This window comes from Mobula hypostoma, chromosome 18, assembly GCF_963921235.1.
Source record: "Mobula hypostoma chromosome 18, sMobHyp1.1, whole genome shotgun sequence".
NCBI classification, from domain to species: domain Eukaryota; kingdom Metazoa; phylum Chordata; class Chondrichthyes; order Myliobatiformes; family Myliobatidae; genus Mobula; species Mobula hypostoma.
The window spans coordinates 61620768-61638392 of NC_086114.1; the positions used below are offsets into that span (position 1 = coordinate 61620768).

General features: G+C 41.8%; 1 protein-coding gene across 2 annotated transcripts in view; it reads right to left on the reverse strand.

Annotated features, from left to right (window-relative positions):
* vps13c (vacuolar protein sorting 13 homolog C) overlaps positions 1-17625 on the reverse strand; it is a 387651-nt gene that overhangs the window by 53062 nt on the left and 316964 nt on the right. For both annotated transcript variants that reach the window (XM_063070973.1, XM_063070975.1), the window contains exons 70-73: positions 16868-16979; positions 13756-13869; positions 9920-10059; positions 158-239 (exon numbers count right to left, since the gene is read on the reverse strand). In XM_063070973.1, coding sequence (XP_062927043.1) covers positions 158-239; positions 9920-10059; positions 13756-13869; positions 16868-16979 — 448 coding nt within the window. The remainder of the gene's footprint in view (positions 1-157; positions 240-9919; positions 10060-13755; positions 13870-16867; positions 16980-17625) is intronic.

A 17625-nucleotide genomic window follows, 5' to 3' on the forward strand; every position in this document is an offset into this window, starting at 1 on the left:
CAGCCACTTCCTGTCACAAATCTTTCTTGTACTAACGAAGAACAACGTACAAGGAAACCATCAGGAATGTCAGCATCCGTGGACATTTATACCGAGGCAAAGTGATCGTTCTGACAGCAGAAAACTGCTGGTGCAATTGGAAAGAGAAAGCACTTACTTGTTCACCATAATGTCTACCTGCAGCAAGCATCAACTCATTTCTTTTGTAGAACTGGCATTTAATTTCAAAGAATGCAAGCCTGTAATCCAAGACACTTGTTAAGTATTTCTTCAAAACTGACAGACGTAAATACTTGATCACACATATTTATAAAACAACTGGTTCTTTCAATCGACAGACACGCTATCTAACGCAAATGCTCTCCGTATTGTTTAACCCGAGTTACACCAACAGAATATCCAAGAAATTAAAACTTTAACAACTGATCCTGCTGAAGTGTAAGAAGAGCAAAAATTCCCAATCAGCCGGAAGACTTGAAGCCCAGCTACCTCATTCCCATCTGTATGCTAGTCCAAGGTCATCCTGAAGGCAGAGATAGCCCTCACCACCTTTCCTTTCTTCCTCCCAACACATGGCCCTCGGTTGGTCGAGGCCAACCATGGATGTTGCATCTTATCTATCTATGTTGTTGGTGCAGCACCGTCTGTGGCTGATGAAAACTTAAAGGTCACATCTAAAAGTTGTCTCAGCTCTGCTGGAGGTGCAGCATTCCTTTCTGTAGGCCTGCTTGTCTTCTGCTGCTTTCAAGAATTTTTTCTTGCCTGACTTAAGGTGTTGTTTCAGGGAGCTTCTCCATTTGGTGCAGTTGGCTGCAAGTTTCTCCTACAACTCTATGTTAACATCCAGCACTTTCATACAGACTTGCAGTGCAGTTGCGTGCGGACAGCGCTTCTCTTGCCTGAAGCCAGCTCACTAAAGAAGATGGCTTTTGGCATTGGGCCATCCTGCATGGGGCAGACATGGCCCAGTCAGCTCAGCCTACACTGCCTGAGCAGGGTGTAATACTAGGGAGGCCAACATAATAGAGAACCTCAGCATCGGGTACTCTACCTCTCCAAAAAATGCCCCAGATGTGATGAAGGCACCTTAAATAGAAAGTGTTGAGCCTTCTCTCCTGCTTAGCATATGTTGTCCAGGTCTCACTGCTGTAAAGATGCAGGAAGATTGTTCCCGATGTTGGGGAAGTCCAGAACGAGGATCACAGTTTGAGGATAAAGGCGAAGCCTTTTAGGACTGAGATTAGGAAAAACTTCTTCACACAGAGAGTGGTGAATCTGTGGAATTCTCTGCCACAAGAAACAGTTGAGGCCAGTTCATTGGCTATATTTAAGAGGGAGTTAGATATGGCCCTTGTGGCTAGGGGGATCAGAGGGTATGGAGGGAAGGCTGGTGCAGGGTTCTGAGTTGGATGATCAGCCATGATCATAATAAATGGCGGTGCAGGCTCGAAGGGCCGAATGGCCTACTCCTGCACCTATTTTCTATGTTTCTAAGTTTCTATGTATTGGCGAGCAAGCATTATACACTGCCATCTTTGCTTCCCAACATACCGTAAATTCCAGTGTATAATCTGAAAATTTGATCCTAAAATTAGGGGGTCGGCTTATACAGAGGGTGCCAACTTTGGAAAAACAAATACATGGAAGACAGGTCGTATTTATTGGCTGTTTTTGAGTCAAATACAAAAGAAAAGATCTACAAAACACATTCTGTTTCTCAATTTACTTGTACACACAGTTGTCGTCAAATGTTCAGAGCTTGAAACTTTCACCTTCTTCATTATCTGACTCTCCGAAAATCGTGTCCCATTCTTCGGCAGTCACCATATCATCGTAAGGATTGTCAATTTTTGCTTCGACATCATCATTTGCAGCTTTACTGGCTGCCAAATCTCCATCGTCTTCTTCCTAAAGCAAACGATCTTCAGTGCCATCCACAGCATTGCTGATGCTGCACTTCTTGAAGGCCTTCACAAAGCACTCGGCCTTCGTTTTCTCCCACGATTGCACTATCCACTCGCCAACTGTAGCTAGAGATGTGGCCCTCATATTTCTCACTGGAGTGAATGACTGATTTCCAGACATCATCCATTCGTTCCACTATCGACGCATTAATTCTTTGAATGGTTTGTTTAAACTCACATCTAGTGGCTGGAGCATGGACGTCAAATCGCCGGGGATGACTGCAATGTCCGTATTTTTAGCTTTCAATGCTGCTTTTGTCTCACCTGACAAGTGCGCTTTGAACATGTCCCAGACAAGTAGCGACTTTTCCTTCCTGAAACCTTCGGGATGTGGACGCCACACCTCTTTAACCCACTTCGTCCATCCAGCCGCATTCCTCAACGTAAACAACAACATCCCGTGGGAATTTTTCTTTCCTTGGGAATGTTTTCCTCTTAAAGATCACCATCGGTGGTAGTTTGGTCCCAACAGCCATATACTTTAACACGACAGTAAAATGTTGCTTCTCGTGTCCAGTTGTTTTAACAAGGACTGTTTTCTCCCCCCTCTGATTGACAGTGCGGTTGCCAGCAAAATCAAAAAACATTGGTGTCTCGTCCACGTTACCAATCAGTGAGAGCGGGTAAGAATGTGCTTTTCGATGCTTGATTACAAACGACTGGAAGGCCGTAATCTTATTCTCAAGGTCGTTCGGCAACTTCTGAGCAATCTTTGTTTTTTGTCTCAACACAAGATCACATCTATTCATAAATCGGGTGCACCAACTTCACGTAGCTTTGAAATTTTCGCTGACCTGACGGTGTTTTTTGTCCCATTTCAACACTTAACTCGAATCATTTCTCCGGTAACAATGTATCCAGACGATCGCTGGTGATTCACCCACTCTAAAACTTTTTCTTCCAGTTCTGGCCACTGGCATGTTTTCCCACAGTTTGCACATTTCTTTTTTGGCATTTCCCTCAGCATGTCCTCTGCCTTTCTCCACTCTCTCACTTGTTTCTCATTTACACTAAACTTCTTAGCAGCTGCAGAATTATTCGTTCCTTTAGCAAAATCAACAACGTTCAGCTTGAGCCAGCATCATATCGCATTCGTTTTAATCTTTTGTACATGGTGGTTGTAAACTCCATACTGAGTACACATACTGATCCCATCACCCCATGTTATGTTTTAACGAGATTACGATGGGTGCTAAATGGTTTCATGAGGGTTATATTTCAGAGGATTCTTTACCATTGGGAACCTAACCAAAAACTTCCCTCCCTGATCCAAAACCTCTACAAAAGGGGTTGGCTTATACAAAGGTAACATGAAAAAGTCACTTTGTTAAGGGGGCTCGGCATATACACCGGAATTTACAGTACCTTCTTCAATCACCAATAATAATTAGGAGCTGGCAGATTTCTTTTTAACAAATAAAAGTTTAAGGTGAAAGTGTCAGACCTGTGGGGCAACTTCTCCACGTAGATTTTGGTGTATACATGTATGGAACAAGTGACTGAGGCAGGTACAATAGTAACATTTAAGAGACATTCATACAGGTACATGTTAGAAGAAGAAGAAGAAGAATATCTTTATTGTCATTGTTGTGGAGCAATGAAACACAGTTTAGCAGCTCAACATTTTGCAGCATGACAAAGAATATATACATAAAATAAACTCTAAAACCTCAGGAGTGCAGTCCAAAATTAATAATATATGGATGGGGGGGTAGGACTATTGCACACCTGCCATTCCTGGAAGTGTGATGCATTTAGCTGCCATTGCCTTAGGAGGGGGGCAGGAGAAGGGAAGCGGGTGTTATACATCTCACTGCTTGTGGGTAGAAGCGGTTAAGGAGTCTCTTTGTTTTCATCCTTAATGCTCTGTATCTCTTCCCAGAAGGTAGAGGGGAAAACAGGTGATGTCCAGGATGAGTGGGATCCTTTGAAATACAAGTAGCCTTCTTTTGAAGTCTGCCAGTATAAATGTCTCTGAGGGAGGGTAATGTTGTGCCAATAACCCGCTCTGCTACCCTCACCACCCGCTGCAAGTCCTTCCTGTTCTGTTCCGTGCAGCTGGTAAACCACACTGCACAGCAATACGTCAGTAGGCTCTCTATAGTTGTCCGATAGAAGTTGATCAGCAGGTGATGAGGGAGGAGAGCATGCTTTAGCTTCCTTAGGAAGTAGAGCCTCTGTTGGGCCTTCCCCACCTGATAAGAGATATGGGCAGTCCAGGTGAGGTCAGCCGAGACGTGGACGCCGAGGAACTTGAAACTCTCTACTCTCTCCACCTCTTTCCCGTATATGTGCAGAGCAGAGTGCTCGACGCGCTTTGATTTCCTGAAGTCTACTATCAGCTCCTTGGTTTTTGTGATGTTCAAGTCCAGGTTATTATGACAACACCATTCTGTCAAATGCTGTACCTCCTCCCTATAGGCTGTCTCATCACAGTCTGATATGATACCCATTAGGGTGGTATCGTCAGCAAATTTGACAATGATGTTGGTGGAGTGAATGGTAGAGCAGTCATGGGTGAAAAGAAAATAGAGGATGGGGCTGAGAACACACCCCCGTGGTGTACCGGTGTTCAGGATGAAAGTAGATGATGTGTGTTCTCCCATCCTGACACTTTGGGGTCTGTTACTCAGAAAATCTAGTATCCGTGAGCACAGTGAGCTGCCAAGGCCCAGGTTGCTCAGTTTCTGCACCAGTTTGTAGGAAAGGGTTAGAGGGAAATGGGCCAAATACTGGTAAATGAGACTAACTTAGATGGATATCTTGGTTGGCATGAATGAGCTGGGCTGAAAGAATTGCTTCTTTGCTATATCACTATAGCTTTATATAATACTTGGAATTTTCCCCTCTAGCCATTGTACCAACAATACGCTATTTGACTATTTGGAAATTTTAATACTCTGGTACCTGGTTCACCCTCTGATCTTCACACCTTCTGTTCACCTGGACCTGGTTCCCGCACTCTCTTCTACTCACCCGAGTCTCCAGATCCCATTCTCCCCAGCCACTTGGTGGGCCCCAGATCCTACACTCGCTTTAGCTTACTGGGTTCTGTTCAGCCCTCCCTTGAAACTTACCTGGTTTTGAGAAAGGATCAGGTACTTTCCTGGCGTATAGGACAAATAAAATCTCCTCGGGCTACCTCAAGTACAGCTATCGATAATTACTGATGTTTCGTCATCTCTAATGAAGACGGTGAATTTGCCATCGAAACATCGGTTATAATTGTTAACTGTACCCGGCTTACTTGGTTTTGTTTCCTGCACTCTCTTGTGGCTTGAAAAAGTGAATTAAGTTTGTATAAGAATGTTATTAAAATAACATCTGATAGTCAAGAAAATCCAACACTAAAGTCTCAAATATTCCAGATCAATGGAGCTACACTGGCATTAAATTCCCCATCATTCCACACAAAACTGGTTACCTATTCTACACTGTCTTCCGAACACAACCCCAAAATCTTATCCATGTGGTTGGTTCCTTCAAATATGAACAGTCCACTTTAGTGATCCTGCCTCCTATTTTCATAAAATAAAACAAATAACTGCGTGCAGAAGAACTAAAAGTAAAACTTACTGTAAACACCTAACAGAAAGAGAAACAGTTAACACTTCAAACTGAAAGCCCCTTTGAACGAAATGGGAAGGACAGGGAAACAACTTAATTTCAAACTGCAGAGAGAATGGGAGAAGTATGGATAGACAGAACAGAGGAAATATATGACAGGGTGAGACTGGGTTCGCTATGGGGATAAATTGTAGAGATCATCCAGTTGATGAGTTTACAAGGAGATCTTGATCAGCTGGGGAAGTGAGCCAAGAAATGGCAAATGGCATTCAGTCAAGATAAATGCATCATGTTGCATTTGGGGAAGATAAATGAGGATAGGACCTTCACAGTGAACAGTAGTGCCCTGGGGAGGATTGGTAAACAGTGGGACCTAGGAGTGCAGGTACATTGTTCAAAAGTGGCATTACAAGTAAACAGGATGGAAAAGGAGGTGTTTAGCACTCTAGTCTTTATCAATTAGGTCAATAACTGCAGGTGTTGGGACATTATGTTGCAGTTCAACAAACATTGGTGAAGCCACGCTTGGACACTCCATTATTAGAAAGACAAAATTTAGGTGGAAAGATTGCAAAAAAGATTTACTGGAAGGTTGCAAGCAAAGTTGAAAAGGTGACGGTTACTTCTTCAGCAGTTTGAACTGTGCTAGCACGTGGAGGTCAGCCAGTGAGAACAGCGGGAAGAGTTTAAAAGGAAGACAGATTTACAGAGTGGGCATCAGAGGAGTGGGTGATGGAGTAGTACAAAAAAGGACAGGTTGCACTTGAATCAGAGGGGGACTAATATCCTGGTGGGAAGGTTTGCTAAGGCTGTTGGGGAGAGTTTAAACTAGAATTGCTGAGGGGTGGGAACCAAACTGAAGTGACAGAGGAAAGGGAGGTTGGTTCACAAATAGAGAAAGCTTGGAGACAGTGCGAAAGGGAGGATAGACAGGTGACAGAGAAGGGACGCACTCAGTCCGATGGTTTGAGATGTGTCTATTTTAATGCAAGGAGTATCATGAATAAAGCGGATGAGTTTAGAGCGTGGATCAGCACTTGGAGCTATGATGTTGAGGCCATTACAGAGATCTGAATGGTGCAGGGGCAGGAATGGCTACTTCAAGTGCCAGGCTTTAGATGTTTCAGGAAGGATAGGGAGGGAGGTAGTAGAGGTGGGGGCATGGCACTGTTGATCAGAGATAGTGTCACAGCTGCAGAAAAGGAGGAAGTCATCGAGGGGTTGTCTACGGAGTCTCTGTGGGTGGAAATTAGGAATAGGAAGGGGTCAATAACTCTACTGGGTGTTTTTTTATAGACCACCCAATAGTAACAGGAACACCGAGGAGCAGATAGGGAGACAGATTCTGGAAAGGAGTAATAATAACAGGGTTGTTGTGGTGGGAGATTTTAATTTCCCAAATATTGATTGGCATCTTCCTAGAGTGAGGGGTTTAGATGGGGTAAAATTTGGTAGGTGTGTTCAGGAAAGTTTCTTGACACAATATGTAGATAAGCCTGCAAGATTAGAGGTGTACTTGATCTGGTATTGGGAAATGAACCTGGTCAGGTGTCAGGTCTCTCAGTAGGAGAGCATTTTGGAGATAGTGATCACAATTCTATCTCATTTACTGTAGCATTGGAGACGGATAGGAACAGACAAGTTAGGGAAACATTTAATTGGAGTAAGGGGAACTATGAGGCTATCAGTTAGGAACTTGAAAGCATAAATTGGAAACAGATGTCCTCAGGGAAACGTATAGAATAAATGTGGCAAATGTTCAGGGGATATTAGCATGGGGCTCTCAGTAGGTACTTTCCAATGAGATATGGAAAGGACGGTAGGGTACAAGATCCGTGGGGTACAAAGGCTGTTGTAAATCTATTCAAGAAGAGCTTACGAAAGGTTCAAAAAACTGGGTAATGATAGGAATCTAGAAGATTATAAGGCTAGCAGGAAGAAGCTTAAGAATGAAATTAGCAGAGCCAGAAGGGGCCATGAGAAGGCCTTGGGGGACAGGATTAAGGAAAACCCCAAGGCACTCTACAAGTATGTGAAGTGCAAGAGGATAAGACATGAGAGAATAGGACCAATCAAGTGTGACAGTGGAAAAGTGTGTATGGAACCGGAGGAAACAACTGAGGTACTTAATGAATACTTTGCTTCAGTATTCACTACGGAAAAGGATCTTGGCGATTGTAGGGATGACTTGCAGTGGACTGACAAGCTTGAGAATGTAGATATTAAGGAAAAGGATGTGCTGGAGCTTTTGGAAAGCATCAAGTTGGATAAGTCAGCGGGACCGGATGGGATGTACCTCAGGCTACTGTGGGAAGCGAGGGAGGAGATTGCTGAGCCTCTGGCAATGATCTTTGCATCATCAAAGAGGACGGGAGAGAATCCGGAGGATTGGAGGGTTGCGGATGTTGTTCTCTTATTCAAAAAAGGGAGTAGGGATAGCCCAGGAAATTATAGGCCTGTGAGTCTTACTTCAGTGGTTGGTAAGTTGATGGAGAAGATCCTGAGAGGCAGGATTTATGAATATTTGGAGAGGCATAACGTGATTAGGAATAGTCAGCATGGCTTTGTCAAAGGTAGGTCGTGCCTTATGAGCCTGATGAATTTTTTGAGGAAGTGACTAAGCACATTGATGAAGGTCGAGCCGTAGATGTAGTGTATATGGATTTTAGCAAGGCATTTGATAAGGTACCCCATGCAAGGCTCATTAAGAAAGTAAGGAGGCATAGGATCCAAGGGGACATTGCTTTGTGGATCCAGAACTGACTTGCCCACAGAAGGCAAAGAGTGGTTGTAGATGGGTCATATTCTACATGGAGGCCGGTGACCAGTGGTGCGCCTCAGGGATCTGTTCCGGGACCTCTACTCTTCATGAGTTTTATAAATGACCTGGATGAGGAAGTGGAGGGAAGGGTTAGTAAATTTGCATACGGTACATTGGCCTTCATACATCGTGGGATTGAATTTAAGAGCCAAGAGGTATTGTTGCAGCTATATAGGACTCTGGTCAGACCCCACTTGGAGTACTGTGCTCAGTTCTGGTCGCCTCACTACAGGAAGGACGTGGAAACTATAGAAAGGATACAGAGGAGATTTACAAGGATGTTGCCTGGAATGGGAAGCATGCCTTATGAGAATAGGTTGAGTGAACTTGGCCTTTTCTCCTTGGAGCGACAGAGGATGAGAGGTAACCTGATAGAGGTGTATAAGATAATGAGAGGCATTGATCATGTGGATAGTCAGAGGCTTTTCCCCAGGGCTGAAATGGCTAGCACGAGAGGCCATAGTTTTAAGGTGCTTGGAAGTAGGTACAGAGGAGATATCAGGGGTAAGTTTTTTTTACGCAGAGAGTGGTGAGTGCATGGAATGGGCTGCCAACGGCCGTGGTGGATGCGGAAACTGTAGGGTCTTTTAAGAGACCCCTGGATGACTACATGGAGCTTAGAAAAATAGAGGGCTATGGGCAAAGCCTAGGTAGTTCTAAAGTAGGGACTTTGTGGGTCGAAGGACCTGTATTGTGCTGTAAGTTTCCTATGTTTCTATGTTGCCAGGCACTGAAGACCTGAGTTACAGAGAAAGAGAATTTCATTCCTTGGAACATCAGACTGAGGTGGTGACTTTATAGTGGTGTACAAAATCATGAGGGGCATAGATAGGATGAATGGAGGTAGTCTTTTGTACTGGGAAAGAGAATGAAAAAACTAGGTGGTGTAGGCTTAAGGTGATAGGGGAAAAAATTAAAAGGGATGACAGGCAACCTGTTTACATGGAGAGTGATGCGTATATGGAATGAGCTGCGTGAGGCAGGACAAGAACAATAGTTAAAAGATTCTATGACAGGTACGTGGAAAGGAAAGGTTTAGAGCAGGGGTTCCCCACCTTTTTTATACCATGGACCCCAAGTTGGGAACCTTTAGAGGAATACAAGATAAACAGGGGTAAATTGCACAGGTTTATAAGATCATCTAGGTTGGCATGGGGGATGTTGGTTCTATGTTGTATGACGATGAGACAGCAGCTCCACTAACTGCGCCACTGTGCTGCCCCATTTGTCCAAAGCCTACTTGCTTTGTGCTTTTCGTTCTGATGAAGGGTCTTTGACCTGAAACATTAACTTTGCTTCTATTTCCATTGATATGGCCTGACCTGTTGATATTCCAGATCTGCGCTTTTTTCACATTTTATTTAGTGTTACCAGCTTTTTTAGTATTTTCAATTCCCTTTCTCCATCCTCGATAAATTTTAGCTCATCATAAACTGAAATGAAATTAAATTTCATTTATATACATATTTCTGCAATTATACAGAAATATTAAAATAAACTCTCTTCATACAACAATCTCCCCACTTTTATATTACCCCAATTGTTTAAAGCAGCATGTTCCACTTACTTAAAGATAAGGTCATCAACATCTGTTAATGTAGCTCCAATACTTTTGAGCAAAATGTGGATAGACTGGAGTCGTGCTGCCTCTTGCTTTTCTTTAGTAGACTCCTCTCCCCCCGAGTCCAAAGACAAGCTTAGATGCAACTGTTTAGAAAAGAACAGAATGGCTAAATTCACCAACAACTTCTGCGGCGGAATCTTGGCTTGGATTATGCTTTTAACACAGTGCCTATAAAAAGTATTCACCGTCTTTGGAAGTATTCAATGTGTTATTGTTTTATAACATTGAACTGCAGTGGATTTAACTTGTCAACAGAAAAGACTCTTTCATGTCAAAGTGAAAACAAACTTCTACAAATTAGTCTAAATTTATTACAATTATTAAACACAAAATAATCAATTGCATAATTACTCACCCCTTCCAAGTCAGCATTTAGTAGGTGTACCTTTGGCAGCAATTACAGCCTTGAGTCTGTGTGGATAGGTCTCTATCAGCTTTGCACATTCTTTACAAAACTGCTCAAGCTCTGCCAGATTGCATGGGGATCATGAGTGAATAGCCTGTTTCAAGTCCAGTCACAAATTCTCAATTGGATTGAGATCTGGACTCTGTCTTGGCCACTCCAGGACATTAACTGTGTTGTTTTTAAGTCATTCCTGTGTAGCTTTAGCTTTATGCTTGGGGTCATTGTCTTGCTGGAAAATAAATCTTCTCCTAAATTGCAGTTCTCTTGCAGACTGCATCACATTTTCCTCCAGGATTTCCCTGTATTATTCTGCATTCATTTTACCCTTTACCTTCACAAGCCTTCCAGAGCCTGCTGCAGCGAAGCATCTCCGCGACATGATGCAGCCACCACGTTTCGCAGTACGGATGGTGTGGTTTTGATGATGTACGGTGTTTGGCTTACGCCAAATATAGCATTTAGTCTGGTGGCGAAAAAGCCCAATTTTGGTTTCATCAGACTATAGACCTTCTTCAAGCTGACTTTAGAGTCTTCCACGCCTTCTGGCAACCTCCAGCCGAGATTTTAAGTGAGTTTTTTTTTCAAACAGTGGCTTTCTTTTTGTCTCTCCCATCTCAGCAACTGAAGCTTGGAACTCCTCCGGAGTTGTCATAGGTCTCTTGGTGGCCTCTCTCACTAGTCCCCTTCTTGCATGGTCACTCAATAGCCTGCTCTAGGCAGATTTACAGCTGTGCCATATTCCATTTCTATTCCATTCCATTTTTTTCCATTTCTTGATGATTGACTTAACTGTATTTCAAAGGATATTCAGTGACTTGAAAATTTTCTTGTATCCATCTCCTGACTTGTGCTTTTCAATAAACTTCTTGCAGAATTGCTTGTTGTGTTATTTTATCTTCATGGTGTAGTTTTTGCCAGGATACTGACTCACCAGCAGAGGACCTTCCAGATACAGATGTATTTTTTATTACAATCAATTGAAACACCTTGACTGTACACGGTGATCTCCATTTAACTAATTATGTGACTTCTAAAACCAATTAGCTGCACCAGTGTGTCATATTAAAGGGGGTGAATACTTATACAATCATTTTGTGTTTTATACTTGTAATAAATTTTGTTTCACTTTGTAGAGATCTGTTTGCACTTTGACATGAAAGAGTCTTTTCTGTTGATCAGTGTCACAAAAAGCAAAATTAAATCCATTATTCAATGTTGTAAAACAATAAAACATGAAAACTTCCAAGGGGTTGGGGTGAATACTTTTTATATACACTATACCAGTTAACCTCACCTCCGCTTATGTGCTTTTATTTAATTGATAAGTATTTGTACAGACCACAACAATATCGATAATCATCTTGAATGTAAATGAAGATTTGGAGGATGCAACAGTTCCTGACTAGTGTAGTCGTGTGCACCTGTGTGGCCATTAGACACTACACACGCTAACCAGTTTTTAATCAGAATCAGGTTTCATATCACTGGCGTATGTGGTGTAATTTGTTATTTTGTGGCAGCAGTATATTGCAATATAGAATATTAAAAGCAATAAATTACATAAAGCAATATTTAAAAAATAAATTTAATAATTAGTGCAAAAAGAGAGGAAAAAATATTGAGGTAGTGTTCGTGGATTCATTGTCCATTCAGAAATCTGATGGTGGAGGGGGAGAAGCTGTTCCTGTTACTTTGAGTGTGTGTCTTCAGGCTCCCGTACCTCCTCCTTGAGGGCAGCAATGAGAAAAGGGCATGTCCTGGGCAATGGAGGTCCTTAATGATGGATGCCGCCTTTTATACATATCACCTTTTGAAGATGTCCTGGATCCTGAAGAGGCTAGCGCCCATGATGGAGGTGACTGAGTTCATAACTTTCTGCAGTTTTTCCGATCCTTTTCAGCGGCCCCGCCATACTAGCTGGTGATGCAACCAGTTAGAATGTTCTCCATGATATATCTGTATAAATGTGCAAGTGTCTTTGGTGACATACCAAGTCTCCTCAAACTCCTAACGAAATATAGCTGCTGTTCTACCTTCATTGCAATTACAGCAATATGTTGGGCCCAGGATAGATCCTCAGAGACGTTGAAACATGCTAGGTTTCACTTTGTAGGAAGTAATAAGCTGCAAACCCAGTTAAAGCTAATGTGCATCTGATTCCGCCTCTAACCTCAATGGGAATCATTTTTTTGCCCTTGAAATAGCCTTCCATAGGTCACACCTGTCCCCCTTGTATAGTTCTGGATCACCAGTCTTGAATGCCACATCTAGTCCTTAGCAGACTGAGAATCTCCTGGTTCGAGTATGTCAGGTATGTTCTTGAAGGCACAGACTCACTTACACAAGTCTTGATGAAGTTGGTGACAACTGTGGCGTATCTATTCAGACTTGAAGATGAATCCCTGAATATTGTCCAGCCTATTGACTCAAAAGTCCTGTAAGCACTGCTCTGCCTCCTTGACCATACCCTCTTGGTCCTTAGCCTCTGCCTATACACTGGGAGTATATGTACAGCCAGGTGATTGGACTTTATAAGAGTATGGATATCATGGCACAGTAAATGTTATGATGGAGTATAATGCTTGTCAAATGTGTTGGCTCCTCTGGTTCTACAGGCAATATGTTGGCAGTAGTTGTTCAGAGACTTCTTCAAGCTGGCCTGGTTAAAATCTCCCGCAATGAGAGGGAAGATATCAGGTTGCACAGTAAACAGTGTCAGTTGCATATACTTATGTTATATTATTCACTTGGGCTGACCGACACTGAATTAAAAAGCTGTGATTTTTTACACTACTTCATACAGGAAAGCAATGAAAACAACCCTCATCTGCATTGATATTGTTAATTTACAGTTGATCAAAAGAACAGCACAGTGTACACTGTATGAATTCCTCCATCGATAACTATTGGGAACTAATACACAGTTTTATAGTCCTGTAGTAACATTGGTAGTGTTCTAATTTGTTTTGTACTTCATTTAAATACATAATTTGTTACTCAGTTAACGGGAGTTTGCCTTTTTTAAACTATTTCCATGAAAATTTGGCTAATTAGGACAGCCACCTAATTGGGCCAAAATCTGAAGTTCCCAATGTGTCCTAATTAATCAGAATCCACTGTATATGCGCAAAGCTCTCAAGCTAGTGCAAACTTGGGAAAAGAACTCAATTTCAGCTGATGAATAAAACACTTACATTCAAGAGAGAAAACAAAAATAATGGCCAACATAAGTTAATATTAAACCCATATACAAGAAAAAGGAGCAAAAGTGAATGAGGTATCAAATCTAGCACAAAATTACTACCATAGTTATCGTTAACTTTTTTATAAATGTAACTTCTTCATTAAACTGAAAATGAGTTGATTATTCTACCTTTATTGGCGAGATGTGGAAATACTCAAAGAAACTCAGGCTTGAAGCATCAGTCATTGATGTTTCTATCAGTTCTGCCTTTATCGATTCCATATCTCGATCTATCAAATTGGTCTACAAAAGTAAACAAAATAACATTAACTGAATCATATCAATGCCAGCTGTGTCAACAAAACTATTGTGCAAATAAGCAATAAACAAATTAACCATAGTCATGTCTCATTTCTGTGATGCAAATCTTTTATCCAAGGGTAATTTTCATCTTTAGAGCTTTTCTTCCCTTTACTCCACTGTAATACAGATACGTCTGACTTTATCTTCTCCCTCTCAAACTGCAGGGTGAATTCTATCATATTATGATCATTGTCTCCCAAGGGTTCCGTTACCTTAAACTCCCATAACTGATCTGGTTCATTACACAACAGTCAATCCAGAATTGCCTTTCCCAATAGTGGGCTCAATACAAGCTGCTCTAAAAACCCATCTCATGGGCATTCTACAAATTCTATCTCTTGGGATCCAACACCAACCTGATTTTCCAAATCTACCTGCATATTGAAATCCTCCATGACTATATCTTCCCATTCTACGTCACCTTCCTCTTAGGATTTAATTTCACTTATTTTTACCTACAGAGCCACTCGATCCCCCCTACCTATCTGCCTGTCCTGACGATACAAAGTGCATCGATGGATGTTAAGCTCCCAACTGTGATCTTCTTACAGCCACAACTCAGTGAGGACAACAACATCACACCAGCTAATCTTTTAATGTTCTACAGGAACAACTACCTTATTCCATATATTGTGCACATTCAAACATAACACCTTCGATCCTCTATTCATCACACTTTTCAATTTTGCCACCACGTTAAACTTCAACATCCCACTATCTGCAATTCTACCCTACCAACTGCCCAAACTCAGCCCCATTACTCTGGTTTCTTTCCCCTTACCAATTTAGTTTAAACCCTCCCCAACAACTCTAACAAATCTGCCTGCAAAGATATTGGTCCCGCTCAAGTTCAGGTGTATCCCATCCCTTTTGTACAGGTCATATCTTTCCAGAAGAGATCCCAATGATCTAGAAAACTCGAATGCTATACCCTGCACCAGTGTTCCTCAGTCACTCATTTATCTATACCACCACCCTATTCCTGCCCTGATTAGCACGTGACATTGGGAGTAATTCAGAGATTACTACACTGGAGGTCCTGCTTTTTAGCCTCTTCCCCAACTCCCTGCACACGATCTCTTCCTCCTTTCTACCTATTGGTGCCAGCGTGCACCACAAACTCTGACTGTTCATGCTCCCTCTTGTGAATATGCTGCAGCCACTCTGAAACATCCTTGACCCTAGCACCTGGGAAGCAACACACCATCATAGCCACAGAATCTCCTGTCTGTCCCCTAACTTTTGAGTCTTCAATCACTATCACTCTACCTGACCTTACTTTTCCCTGCTAAGCCTCAGAGCTGGCCTGGCTGCTGGTGCAGTGGCCTGATAGGTCATTCCCCCCACCCCTGCTCCCCAGCAGTATCCAAATGGGCATACTCAGCGCTGAGGGAAATGACACAGAGGAACCCTGCACTAACTGCTTACTCTCCTTACTTCTCCCAGTAGTCCCTCACCCACTATCTGAGGCCTGCACTCTGCGTGTAACCACCTCAGTAAACGCCTCATCAATGAGGTTTTCGGCCTCCTAGATGGTCCTGAGTATATGCAGCACCAGTTCTTTGACCTTGTCAGTCAGGAGTTGAGATTGCATGCACTTCCTGCAGATGTAGTTATCACAGAGACTGTTAGGTCCCCTGCAATCCCACATTTTACAGCAGGAGCATGTTACTGTCTGAAGTACCATCCTGCCTGCACTTGTTATATCTTTGGCTCTAACGTCTTAAGCTTAAGTTCGTCAATCAACCAATTGAGTCCAAGTGACCTAGGATGTTTAGCATCTGCCTGTTCTTGCCTAAGCTGTTGAGCCAATGCCTGACCATTCTAACATTGGCCCCCATCAGCAATGGCCCTGATTTTATAGTTTTGTCCCACGAGGGATCTTCGCCATCTATAAGGGAAACTCTTTGCTGACTTGTCTAAATAAATCTAAACAGTGAAAATGTTTGAGTACTTGACTGAAAAGATTCATAGCCATTCAATTCCATCAACTAATGGTCAATTCTCTTTGTAAATAAAAGCCTAGATAAAAACTAAGTAGTGCATGTATTTAAGATAAAAATCCATCTTAGCCCTCTGAAGTTGATCACAAGTAAGTAAGGGCTTTAATATGGCACTAAAATGGTTGAATAATCTATCTTTGTTTAGGTGAAGCTCCAAAATATCGTCTCTTATTTTCATTGATAGCGTTTTCTAATCTCTCTTTCAAATTCATTGCTCATTCTCTTTACATTTACCAGGTTCACTTTTATGGTGTGCATTGCACTAATCTGAATTTCACTACCATTTAGTATTTAACTGTTTGATTTCCCATGGCATTGTCACAAAGAGTGAAGGCCTATTTAATCTGCAGTGAAATGAGTTTAAATGGGTTCTGATATGATTCTTTCATTACTTGATATGACATTCAAGGATCTTGGCCCAAACAATAAGGATGTAACGGTGCTTTCGCATCCAAATCAGGATGGTACACAATTCAGAGTAAGATGTGATTCCTATAAAACTGTACGCAGTAATTATTGCATCCACTGTGCACTCATAATGATGAACTAAACTTGTGTAGGTTCACATCAGAGCAGCAGCTGGTCAAAGAAGGCAATAAGACAAAACGTTCTCTCTTCCTAGCCAACCTAGGCCACCATTTAAAAGCTGAGAAAGATAACGGAAACCTATTAAATCCTAGTATATATCTACCTCATCTTTGTTAACATATATTTGCCAAAAACTGGTCAAGGCAATATATTTTATTTGCAAAATAGCCATTACACAAACAGATTCAGATGAAAGTTGGTGAGCTTCAGAAAGCTAAATAAGCCATGTCATAATTACCAGGAACAACTTTCATCTAACGAGGCTGCTCTAACAACTGCTCATGGCTAAGGAATTGTTGCAGTACCACCAATTAATAAGCACTTAACATACATTGTGCTGAGATTACCTTCTGTGTCCCTGCAAGAAGATCGGAGGTTGGAGTAAACAATGCAACAACAGCACTGAGAAAGCCCTGATCGATCTTCACAGCCATTTCCTGAATCAAAACCATGAAGTATCTGAAAGTTAAATAGAGGGAAAAAAACTTAGTTTAAAGTTTTGGGTCTCGACCCGAAACGTCGACTGTACTTCTTCCTATAGATGCTGCCTGGCCTGCTGCATTCCACCAACATTTTGTGTGTGTTAGTTTGAACAGCATGTTTTTTCCATAATATCTTTATTTCAGCAACAAAATAAGGGCATATCACAAAAGTACTTATTATTCTGATTGTATTAGCTTTAGTTTTAAGAGATCCCCATGTGGCACAAAGGAGTAATTGATGAAGTTTAACACTGTTCCTAATCTGCTGAACTTTTCCCTAACAGTTTGCCTTGTCCAATTTCAGAAAGATGCCAGAAAGAGGAACAGATTCATGGTTCAGGAATAACGATAATTAAAAAGTTGGAAAAAATAGCATTTGGTTTTCCTTTAATTATGTACAGGAAATTTCTAGTCATTCAATTGCTGATATTGGACAAGTTAAAACACAATGAAGAAGTTTAGAATTGTGATTGTGCAGTAAAGCTGGGTGTGATCAGGACAGGTGAAAAATAACTCTATTTGATGATGATATCAATGAGAAATAGTCTGTGATTAAGGATAGATCCTGCTGACAAGTATACAAAAATGGAATAGTGACAGGATGGAATGAAGATAGGTGGGCA